A 12,470-nucleotide genomic window follows, 5' to 3' on the forward strand; every position below is an offset into this window, starting at 1 on the left:
ACCCCAGTAAAGAGAAGCAAAGTGATGGACTGCCTTCATTAGAGACATTTGCTCAGTGTGTGTGTGCTCTAAATATGGAGAGCTGTGACGAGCACAGAAAGAGGCGCTCCTCGGTTTCCTCTCTCTCTCTCTCTCTCTCTCTCTCTCCTCGGTCCCAACCCCCTTTCCAGTGTGTGCACATTCCGCAGCCCCATGCCTGTGTGCTCCAGACCGCAGTTAAGCAGTCCCTTCTGGAGTGTGTGACGGCATGTAACGCAGCCCTGGGCCATGCAAGATGCCTGCTCCCACTTAGAACTGAAGGCAAAGAGATCATTAACAGATCTGAGGCTCCAAGCAGAGCACAAGTGGGGGAAGCAGGAATCAGATTGAGCCTCGGTGAGAAAGAGGAAACCTTCCTCTCAAAGATTTGGGATCAAACTATTATTTTCATTTCACCCTCAAATTATTAAATACCTCTTAAATGATTTCCCTCGGGGTATGGACAGGAAATGTTCTTAGGCTAAATCTCTTGATAAGAGGTGGTATGTTCCAAGTCTGTCCTTACCCTAATCCACGAAGTGGGTTTTGTTGTTCAAGTGACAGACACAGGTCTAGAAAACTGTCCGTTTTAAGCTATATATTTCTCGCCACCTGGTTAAAAAAAAGGACTGCTTAGGTCTTACTGTTAAAACATATTAAACACAGTCTCTAAAAAAAACTGATTTATGAAACCCAGCAAAGCATATTTGGCCTTTAAGAAGGTTTTTTTAAAAAATTCAATTAAGTATAAACCCAAACAATGCAAAAGCATAAATGCAAGTCCTACAAGAGTTGTAATTATTAGGAATTGACGAACATTTCCAATCAAATGCGTCCAACTAGAGGAAGAGTTATGCTTGTGATGGCCTGTGGCTCCTGACAGCCGTTAACAATATCTAATAATGTGGAAAACATCAGGAGGTCCAGAATTAAACCAAAAATGGCTGCTTGGCGTGGGACAAAGCATGTGCAGCGTGAGAGTCGAGGGCCTTAATGTGGTTCTAGTTCTGTGAGGGGAACTCATCCTCCGCTCTGTAACTCACTGCTGGAGACAATGAAGGCAGTTTTAATATGTGACAAACTTTCTGTGAAAGGGCAACTGTTCTTGTCAGAGGCTGGCTGAAAAAGGAAGGTTTTGGTGCATGATGAACATATAAACTATCATTTAAACAAGGGAGAACTGTTGAGAGGGTATGGATGTATCATCACTTAAATCGGTAACTGACAATAACACCCTTGAAATTCAACTTTTGGTTGTTATCACCGTCTTTGATCAAGGGAAACGCTGACGTCACATCCTCGAATAAACTACATGTTTTAAGTGTCCATGGTTTAAGTGAGGTGTCATCAACTATATGTCGATTTTGTTGCATTATTAATCAATTTTGAGGAAAAATGAACAATAAAAATCTGTATCGAATGAAGTGAAAAGAAATATCTAATAATTCAAAACCGAAGCACATCACAAATGTCCGTGGTTCTCACAGATTTTATTTACATTTAGAATAAAAAATGGGTTAAATAAATACAAAAGCAAGTTGATCACAAGCAATTTTGTTGAAAGCGTGTTTGAATTTATCATTTCTTTCTAATAAGGGCAAATTTAAGGTTAAAAAAATGGGGCTGTGCGTTATGAATATTCCAACTTTTTCATCTTCATGATTCAGAACTTCTAAACAACAAACTATATCAACAGTTAAGATATTTACATGATGTGAGGATTATTGGAAGGAGCTGATAGGGGGGGGTTCCATGTTTCACAGAATGCTTCTTTTGGGCATAACAAGTCCTCGGTGTGTTTAAATACTACAGCTACTTAGTAGCTCCAGCAGAACAAAAAAAGGAAAAAAACAACAGAACAAGGCAATATTGGATAAAAAAAAAATCAGTCTAGTGAACAGTTTAAATCTACACATTAGATAAAGTATTCTTATTGAAAAATATACAAAACCAAACAAGCAGTAAAAAGATTTCAAACCACAGTTTCTTTTTGGAGCAAATCTGATTAGATGGCATGTAACCCTTCTATGTGGTTTATTGAAGTTTTCTTTCTAAATTGTCCACATGTGCACAGAAATGGTCCCAAACCAATGAGAGTCACATCGTGTTGGACAACAGCGCTGCGAGAAAACAAAACATGCTCTTTTGGCAATAAAATAAAATAAAATCCACTGCAATACCCAAAGTGGTTTTCTTTAGTTGTGAATCGCAACGAGGCCGGCCAACCTCGAAACACGGGTGAGCTAAGACGTCCATATTTGTTTACAGCATCACACTAAAAAGAATATTGTTTTCGATAGGGCAGAAAAGAGATTGTAAATTTTGTCCAGATGATACGTAAACAGTTATTTTTGAATAATAACACTTGTGTAACATGGTATATTGCCTAATGCCACAACTTCTGTGTGTGTGTGTGTGTGTGTGTGTGTGTGTGTGTGTGTGTGTGTGTGTGTGTGTGTGTGTGTGTGTGTGTGTGTGTGTGTGTGTGTGTGTGTGTGTTTGTGTGTTTGTGTGTGTAAACAACACTTTGAATGTGCTTCCATGTGGAGGCCGCTCGCTGTTAATCCAGATGAGTCGTTCCTTCAGCGGTGGCGTTGATTTCCTGTGGCGAGCGATGCTGTGACAAAACACTTCATGCTGTTTGATCCACGGCAAAAACCAGAGAACACCGTTGTTGTCTTCGTTAAAAAAAACAAAACTGAATTAGGAGTCAACAAAGCCATAAGGCAACACCAGTGGCGGCTTCCGTCTGTGAGAGAGGTTCTGATATGAGAGTGCCTCTCGTGTCAAGTCAAAGTTTTTCCCCCTCGTAGTCTGTGTGAGAATCCGAGAGCCTCTCAGACCACCGAAACGCCCTGCGTGGGGCAGTTCAGAGCCGTCACCACGTCAGGCCGCTCGATGCGGGCCAGCGCGGAGCACAGCAGTCCCAGAGTGGAGCTTTCTTTCTGGGCCCAGTTAGACAGGAGCGTGTGAGCGGGGGCCTCGCCGTGCCCAAACAGGTCCAGCTGTTCCGGCTCGTAGCCCAGCGCCGTTCCCAGGTGGCTCCACCCCCGGCCGCTTCCCTCCTGCAGGAGACGCTCCACCTCCTCCTTTCTGTGTGGGGGGAGGTTGATGTACAGGCGATTGTCTTGTTTGCTGTCTCTCTTGGTCCCTGCGAAAACGCAATCAAAAAGCTCAACAGATGGTTTCATGTGAAAGACAACAATACAATATTTTAGGATTTCCCTCCTTCCACCTTCTACATTTCTGTGTAACAGAAGTTCAAGGAACTGATCCCGGTTGACTATCCATGAATTAGCTGTGGGAGGATACTATGTGGAATTTCCATACTCCTTGAGCCTGCATGTTTTTTGTACTCCGGTTTCCTCCTGCAGTCCAAAAGATGGTCTACATTGACCTTTTTAGTAATATCAGCATTTTACAGTAATTCAACTCTGACCTAATATCACTATTTATCTCTTTAACATTCTACTGAGTCTTGTGATTTTCACACAGTTTACTTCAGCTGCGGATGAGATATTAGTTCTTCCTCTGTTGTGAAAAGGAAACATGGCAGTGGCACAAAAGCAGTCTTACTAACTAAAGAAATAATATTTACACACAGTGTGATGTACAGTCATAATATATCACAGACCAAGCTTGCTTTGTTTTACGCAAAGTTTGTACAGTTTTGCACACTGAACAAACTGGAAGCAAGTGCTGACGTTTCTCCAAAAAGCACCCTGTAATGGATGTTTCTCTGCTGAGGTCATGTAGAGCTCACATAGTCTGTTTCAGTGGAAGTCAAAACCATCGCAACAACTGTAGTTTATCTGTTCAGCTGCAGTCAAATAAAAACAATTTGAAGATTGGTGAGCCAAGTTTCTGGTAGGACATGAGTTCATACTTTTGAACTCATAATGGAAGCAAGCAAGCAACTTTCAGTACATTAACACATATATTCCTATCGTGTTGCTGTCACTGTTATCTAAGATATTTCAAAACTACCAGAAAAGCAGAGATGTGCAGCTTTGCATGATTACAGAGGCCCCTTGACTTCCACAGTACGGCCGTCCAGGTGTCTCTCATTTGTAATGTGAGCTCCTCAGTACCGTCAGGAATAAACAATGACATTGTATAACTACTAGGTATTGAAATTCGAGGTTATCTTGGATAAAGTGACAGGAGCACTCATTCATTTCACATGTTGTTGTTGTTTTTTTTTTTAAACAATTCTACAACCACAATATTAAAATTACTTGCCTGAGAAAAAAAACATATTAAGGTAAAAGTCAACAAGTTGTTTTTTTTGTCTCCTAAAGCCACTTTACTTTCTAGATTCAGAGAGCCTGTGTCTACCACACCTTTGCTCGGCTGGTTGTCCTGAACGCTGTAAGAATCCAGAAACACACCGCTGTCACTTTGTAGCTTTTCACCTTCTGGAGATGTTCCCAACTCGGCTGCCCGGGCCTTAGAGAGAGCTTTCTTCTGTTTGCATGATCTCCAGCTAAGAACAGCAAGAGGGGAAAACAATGTTACTTCAGCTAACCCATAGCGGACTGTTTTTCATCCCAGAGGCAATTATAAAGCCGCTGTTACACACCAGCGCCGGTCCACAGTGAGAACTCACCATTTATAAGCCACATAAACAAGCAGGCCCAGCACCAGAGCGGCCAGAACAGACACGTAGACAAGAGTGTTGTTGATGCCACCCTCGTCCTGCGGGGTAAACTTGGGCGTTCCAGTCGAAGGGGTGACCGCCTCTTCCTCGCCGGTTTCGTCCGGGCGAGAGAGTATGTCCAGCTTCTTATCTATGAAAAACGAAAGGGCGGGAAAAAAAGAGTAATTGCAAAAGCACATATGCACATCAGAACACATTTGTACTCCATAAATTAGAGCCAGATGTAATGATAGCTGCAGTCGTCCCTGTCCCCCGGGGTTTTAAAACCTCTCAGTGCCCCCGTTTCCAGCCTCCTTCTCCCTCCCGCTGTCGGCCTATTTTGGGATCAAAGGCTACAAGGTACTGTGCTGACCTGCGCGGGGTCAGAGGGTTGTGACCCCAGGGACCCGCAGCGCACACTGGTGACCTCGCTCCTGGAGAGCGAGTGTAGCCATTTAGGAGCAGGACGTCTAGTTGTCAGGGTCAGCGGCCTCCCTTGGCCTTCAGGTTCCTGGGGATAGTTAAACTGGTGGCCTGTCAAGCTGACATCAGTCTTAGTGCAGCACCTCTAAATGGGCTTTTTTTTGTGTTTCCTCGCTTCAGAGTGTTTCGGAGGTGAGGTGTGAACGCAGGTGTTGACCACATGTCCGTGCATCCTCAGACCCTCTCACCCCTCCTTCCTCTTTTCCGGGAACTCAAGTCTTTCATCTTTTCTTTGACTAATATTGTCTTCTTACATACCAAAAGTGCACTATAACAATCATTTCTACAAAAGAGAATACCTTAGTCTTATATTCTGTTGAGATAAAAGCACAAAATGTCAATAAAGCATCGACTTACTGCATCTGATTCTGTGCTAAAACTCACCCATGCAGAGCGTGTCAGAGTTGGGCATACAGGAACGGATCTCCACTTCGCTTTCGGAGCACCGCGTGCAGGCCTGGCAGGGTTTGGTGCTGATCAGCTCCTCGGAGAATGTACCCGGGGCACAGACCTGGCAATTTGTATCCCCCAAAAGGCCACATTCCTGGGTGGCCCCCTGACCACGGCTGCATTTGGAACAAGGTGCACACAAGCTGTGGACGCTCAGGAAGAAGAAGCCGTTGTCACATTCGCACTGCGTGTCTCGGCTGGCCGAGCACGAGGCCGCGGTGGGGACGCTACGCGGGCACTTGGCACATGGACGGCAGGGACTGAGATCTTCGGACGAAGAAAACGTTCCTAGGAAAGATCATAGAGGTCAGCATCAACATATTTATATATAAACTCGTCTCAAAAATATGGAGAATTATGAGATGTCATGAAGCAACTCCAATGTCATGAGACATATGATGGAGATGAAACATATTACGCACTGTATTATTTTGTATGAAGCCTTTATGTAATCAGATGAAGCAACATCACAGGGCAATGATCATAAATGTAATGAACCCAAACTGAATAAAAAACAAACGAGAGATTTAATCACCAAAACTCAATTACTTCTACTGGGGCAACATTAAACATAATCATGTGAAATAAGGACACCAAAGATTGTTTTCAAGTATTTTTTTTTTCTGAAGACATTAGATTGCTTCACTGAAGATCATACATCTGGAAATTACTACATGAACTTGGTGCAAACTTGAAACCATACTATATCGGTAACAACTAACTGGAAACTGTTTGACGAGCAATGTGTCAGTCCAAAAGAAAGGAGTTAGGCTCAAAACATGCACCAATGACTCAGATGGAACAGTTAAAGAGGATCAATTCAGCTATAAATGTAGTACACAGCGAGGAGTTAAAGAACCTCCATTTGTTTTGAATCTAAACTCCACGTCATACACACTGTCCAGCGAGTTAAGACTTTTGAACAGAGGCATTCATGTAAATCACAGATCCAAAGACTTCAACGGGTACAAACGGATGAGAAACATTAGATTATAAGTGCTTACCCTGTGGGCACGGCTCACATTTGGTATTCTCTTTCCCACAGTCTACCTCCACACCGAAGCCAGCAGGACACAGACTGCAACACTGCCCTGATTCAGTAAACCGGCCGCTGGCACAGGCATTTCCAAGAGAAACCTACAGTAAACAGATGACAGAGTTAGGAAAAATACCACCATTGTGCATTTTTAGGAAAGAAAACAAACAGAAAGTGTCTTTTTTGGATCAGCCCTTATGTATTTTGATACCACAGATGCCTGATGTTTAAATTTGACTGCAGGAGTTACCAAAAAGCAAAAAAAAAAAAAGGGAGTGGAGAACTTTTCTTTTTTTTTTTTTTTTTTAATCTTTCTATCTGCCTCAGTTTTCACCCTTTAAGTGCACTGAGTCCTTATCTGCAAGTGGGTAATGGAGAGCCCGGCTTGAATTATGACATGAGGAATAGATCAGACATTCCTCGCAGCTTGAGCAGCAGGGTTAGTGCCTGACATGAGTGGCTGGCTTTAATCAGATGGCTTTAGATCTATGGAAAGAATAAAACATAAGGGGAGGGAGAAAAGGAAAACAATCAGAAAAGAAGGAAGGAAAGGGGAAAAAAAAAAAGTTTCCAAGTTTTCTTTTCCACTCACTCCAAAATGAGTGTGAATGACAATGTGTAACTGTCTGTTGCAGTATAAAATATATAAAGAAGATGGTTGTGGCCCCAGGCGAGGGTGTCAGCTAACCAAGGCTGCACAGCATGAGAGTGTCCATTTGGGTAAGGGGGGTGTCTTTGAAGTCACTCAGCCCTGCAGGTGTGTCTACGAAGGTCAGTATTTCACTGACACCCTTTTCTCCAGGGCCTGCGTGACGGCATCTTAAACATCCACGCATATAAGGGAGATTGGCCCGCTTCGCCCGGGGGCAGACAAGAGCGAACAGATGTCTAACAACTAACCTCCTGCGAAGGGGGAAAAGTAATAGCTAAACAGCTCGGTGATGTCTCTTTTTTAGAGTCTCTGAAGTCTGCCAAGAAACACATGAGAGCGTGTGGGAACCTGTAGGGCCCCTGACAAAAGCCCACCAGAAAAACACACGCACACACACACACACACGCACACACACACACAGGGCGCCATGCCTACAGTCGCAAAAGACTAAAATGTTCCACGCTCATGCTACAGGAGCTTTGAAATGGGGCTCGCCTGTCTCCAAAAAAAGCATCCAGTTTGCCTGCGCCTGTGCACAAGAGCCTGATGATATCTGAACAGCCACACAACTGGGATCAGAGGTATTACGGCACCGGGGTGGTAGGATCCGGCTGAATATTTACAGTTGGCAGACTGTGACCAGAGGCATCCTCTGGTAACTCCAGTTGGGCCTCCCCGTGTGACAGATGAGGCTCTTCTCCTAACACTTGATAAACCTTTTGGTTCTTAATCTACACTTTTGTAAATATTTGTCGACAAGCAGCTCTGGTTTATTTTTACGTCCAGCTTGGGTTTCTGTCATTTCGCAGAGCCTGGTGTGAGTGCGGGCCGCCGCGGCCCTCTGCAGGCTTGGCTGGAGGGACGAGTCCACTGAGACAAGCTGCTGCCAAAAGCTTGGCACTTCACTCACTGGACTGCAGCACACAATGAAAGATTGAGTCCATGCCCTGCTGGAGATGATGGGAATAGTGATGTACTCACTATAGGAATGACAAAGTCATTTCAACTGCATGTATACATTATGACTATATAAGGACACTATTGGGTTTTTATTGGTGTAATAGAAAATAATAGATATTGAGGTTGGTCTGTACTGTTAGACATTTACGTAAATAAACATGGTTTATTACACAGAATATGAATTGCATTGCCAGGGGTGGAAGTTAAAATTATAAAATAAAAACTCATATTACTGTTATTAAGTATTATTTTGGGGCACTTGTACTTCTAGGTGTATGTTGTTGTTTTTTTACTCAGACTATAAAGTTAGATAATGTAATCTATTTTACTACTTCGAAGTCACTCCTTTAAATGTCCATAACTGGATGTACTGGATCCATTGATCTGCATCTTTATAGCCAATAAGTTCCTCCTTAAAAATCTACATTTCTTTTTAAAAGTGCAACTTTTATAGACTTCCGTGCTTTGAATGTAAAAATTTTCTACAGGTAAAAAACATAATGTACAGTCAACAGTTAAAACGTAACTTACACTGAGTATATTCGAGAATAACTCTTTGTATTTTTAATTTTGTGGTATCTTTACTTGTAATTCAGTGCATTTTAAGCAATGTAGGAGCGGAACAGTGTACATTTCCAGTGCTTCATTAATTCTGCGTTTTATAATGGGCGACAGAAGACTAATATATCAGTACATGTTGCATTTGCCTAAACATTTAACACTCTTCAAAACAGCAGGCAGAACTATTGTAGTTACAGATTATTGAAGATTATTTGCTGAGGTTTCTCATTATATTCAATTTTCTAGCCAGGTTTCATTTTCCGGCCATGACCCCTCAGAGTATTTTGGTCTTATCTGTTCTCCTCGAGGCGTAAAGTCTGAAGGGAAGTGAGCTGCAGTTGCTTTTTCCATTAAGGTAAGAAGCTGCAATGTGAAGGGATTCCCCAGTGAGAACAGACGGACCACCGAGGAGCTGCGCTTTCAATGGGGCTCTCAACTCCACGGCTGCCGGAGTCACTCAGTCATCGTGGATCACACAGACACACACACACACACACACACACACACACACACACACACACACACACACACACACACACACACACACACACACACACACACACACACACACACTTCCTCTCAGCCATCTCAGTGACTGAAGCATTTTCGCGGCCCTTCTGAAGTGGGGGGGAAACTTTTTGAAGTGTCCAGGCTGGAGTTTCCACAGTTAATCTAATCTGCGTGAAAATAAACACACAAAAGGATGCTCTCCCCCTGTGAAAACGCTGACCCATGAGCCAACACCACAGAGGCCTTTTTTCAAGCAGAGCCGGCTTGAGAAAAACTAAGCCGCTCGTCCCATCTGCAGTGATTACTGTCACAGCTTAAGGGACATTTTGAAAGAAGTAACCTGAGACCCTAAACCAAACAAGGCATCACACGATCTATTCATCTGCTGATTCCCATCATAGAGGATTTTGGTGTTGAAACACTCAAAATGATCCTGAAGTCTGTCCGCTCCATGGAAAGTCAAATGAATGCGGTAACAAACTAAATGACTCCCCCCCAGCAAGCACACAAAGAAACACCACAAACAGGGAGAAAATGATGATAATTGCTTTGCTCCGGATATCCAGACCCCAGCAGCCACGCCACATTTTCACCAGGAACTGCCGCAAGCAACAAATGTGGCGACAAGTACAGTAAACTGCAGTCAAAATGAGCCCCAGAGACCAAGTTAACAGGAGACAATCAGGAGAAGTGAGCTTTAATGCAATGAAGATGTGCGAGAAGTCATCCAGAGACACTCTTGACAAAAGATCCAGAACAGCCTCTTTATTCCAAAAGGAAAACCTGTCGATGTTCTCGACATGCATTTTTAAAGGGGATACACATCTTCTTGGGAGTTGAACTGTTATGTAAGTACTTAGATGTAACAAAAGTGCTTAGAGTCTGAGGAGCAGGTCCAGACAGGACTACAAGCCCCATGGGCTTTTTGAAATGAATGAGTGTCATATTATTGTCTGCAACTATGGAGCCTGGGGCTTTCTATTCACCTCGATTCCAGCTTAATAACATGCTATCAAACACCACAAAGCCTCTAATCAGTCCATAAAATACATCATTTAATACAGCGTGGGTGCATTATCTTGTTAAATTGTGTTTTTCTCCTGTCTGATGTTGGAGGCTCATTGTATGAAGCTGACAAGTATGGATGTGTGTCAAGTAAGTGGAACAATGAGAGGTGATGAACAGTAAGTTGAAAACACAGACTCTCCACACAAGACCCAGGGCAAACTGTGACCAAGCAGAGTCTTAAACAGGCTGTTTAGACTGGCCATTGTCTCGGGTGTGCTTCAGGGAATCAAGCACCACCTACGGCAAACTGAGAAGTGCTTTTATTTCACTCTGAGAGACTTGAAAACAGAAACCGGATGAGATTTAATCAAATGTCCAGTCTCTCACTCTTTCCACTGCCATTCGCCAAGCAAGAGGATGGAAACACAAACCTTAATCAAGTGTAGCTGTGCGGTGTAAACAGATTTCCTCTGGGAACAATGGTCTCAAAACACCAAGTGGGCGAATGAAAGTTTAGATGAAAAGGACTGCGAAAGAAAGAAAGATAGATAGATAGAAAGAAAGAAAGAAAGAAAGAAAGAAAGAAAGAAAGAAAGAAAGAAAGAAAGAAAGAAAGAAGTCATAGTATGACGCATGTGCCAGTAAAACAGTAAAAAAATGTTCCTTACTTTTAACAGCAGAAGCGCGCATATGACAATTAGTTTCATGTCTCCAGCCTCCAGGTTCCTCATGTCTCCAAGATCTTTCTTTTTGTTATTATTATTATTTATAATTATTATTATTAATGCAGCCCGCTGCCTTTGAAATGACACTTAATCTTAATCAAAACACATAAACGTTGTGGTTCTTCAGTCAGGAGAGCGCGGTCATAGTCCAGGAATCTGGTGCGTCTTTACGCAAACCGTCGGTTTCTCCCGGTAAACGCGCAGCAGACGCATTTGCTCCTTTCAATGCATTCCTCAGTGAAACTGTGAGAGATGAAACAAAGTTTCTTCTGTCTGGGCTCCCCGGGATGCACACGGGCTGGCTGGCTGGCCGCAGCCTCTCCTGCAGCTTTGCAACAGATGAGTCAGGAAAAGTTCCTGCAGTTTCTCTGTTCGCCTCTCCTTCGGTTTCCTCCTCCCATCGACTCGACTTTCAACCAGGCTTCCTGATTGGCTGCATCCTTGCACCGTGGAGGGCCGGGGACTGGAGTACACACCCCAAAATCTTTCATTCCTGCCGAATTATATCATTAAAGTTTTCATTCATAAACAGACATTTTCCAAAACAATAATTAAATGCAGTCATTTTATTTTGGAGCTGAGAATGCTGCGCCACTTTTAAACGTGGAAAAAAAAAAAAAAAAAAAAAAACAGTACTTTGCATAAGGACACATAGACACACTGACAAAAATTAAACAGACTGCAGGAAACAACTGACAGGCTTCATTCAAGACTTTTTAAAAGACGGAAAAGTAAACAATCCCCACCATCATGTGGCATCCCAACAAGTGTCAAACTGACCCAAATCGCACATTCTGAGCTTAAACGTGTGTTTTATTAGAATATACTTCTCTATGGATTTCTGTTGGAGGTGAGAAAATCTTGTATTCACTATTCAGTGTTACTGCTCAAATAAAACACCCTAATGTGTCTAATATCTTTTGTTTTTTGGGGGTATTAAGCATTAATAAGGCAACTCTGTGTACTACCAGGTAGTGTTTATGTAATTATATGAAACCTTAAACTGACATACTTAGTAATTATTCAGACTGATACTCAAGCACCACATTGTCAATGTGTTGCACAACGTTTTCTGTGATTGTCATTAACTCATCTCTGTTAGTTTGGAAATGCATGTGGAAGTTACCAAATATGGTCATTTGGCTTGAGGACACAGTTAAGAGGTTTATACTTCATAAGTATCTACTACTGATTTCATTATTATTATTATTATTGTGATTTCAATCTGCTCACTATGTTAGTTATTTTTTTTACCCATTGGATGTTTGTTGCATTGTCAGTCATGCCATTTTATTGACCTATTTACAATATCAATGTTTAAAGCCCATTTGCCAGACATCGTGTAAAATACACAGCACAGTAATCTCTTTCATAAAGTCGGAATTCTCTATATTAGAGAGAGAAAAAAACAGCAAAAATGCAGATTAA

The 12,470-nt window shown here is 42.5% G+C and overlaps 1 protein-coding gene across 3 annotated transcripts; it reads right to left on the bottom strand.

Annotated features, from left to right (window-relative positions):
- Positions 1-1,487: 1,487 nt before the first annotated feature.
- nradd (neurotrophin receptor associated death domain) lies at positions 1,488-11,187 on the bottom strand. 3 transcript variants are annotated; one of them, XM_080471666.1, is made up of 6 exons: positions 10,986-11,187; positions 6,595-6,727; positions 5,525-5,878; positions 4,628-4,808; positions 4,434-4,504; positions 1,488-3,169 (listed from the first exon to the last, which is right to left on the bottom strand). In XM_080471666.1, exons 1-6 carry the CDS (start codon positions 11,046-11,048, stop codon positions 2,856-2,858), a joined length of 1,116 nt encoding a protein of 371 aa, XP_080327792.1. In that variant the 5' UTR covers positions 11,049-11,187; the 3' UTR covers positions 1,488-2,855. The 3 variants fall into 3 exon arrangements, with proteins under 3 accessions (XP_080327792.1, XP_080327791.1, XP_080327790.1); XM_080471665.1 differs by having other exon boundaries at positions 4,410-4,504; XM_080471664.1 differs by having other exon boundaries at positions 4,362-4,504.
- Positions 11,188-12,470: the final 1,283 nt, after the last annotated feature.

This window comes from Lipophrys pholis (genome assembly GCF_963383615.2).
Source record: "Lipophrys pholis genome assembly, chromosome: 9".
NCBI classification, from domain to species: domain Eukaryota; kingdom Metazoa; phylum Chordata; class Actinopteri; order Blenniiformes; family Blenniidae; genus Lipophrys; species Lipophrys pholis.

What these genes read in the sequence shown, in the direction of transcription:
- nradd (XM_080471664.1), bottom strand. Translation starts at nt 11,048, where the DNA reads ATGAGGAACCTGGAGGCTGGAGACATGAAACTAATTGTCATATGCGCG. An exon ending in GCGCGCTTCTGCTGTTAAAA is followed by an intron (nt 6,728 to 10,985) that starts GTAAGGAACATT and finishes TGTTTACTGTAG; the next exon opens with GTTTCTCTTGGAAATGCCTG. An exon ending in CTCTGACACGCTCTGCATGG is followed by an intron (nt 4,809 to 5,524) that starts GTGAGTTTTAGC and finishes CGTTTTTCATAG; the next exon opens with ATAAGAAGCTGGACATACTC.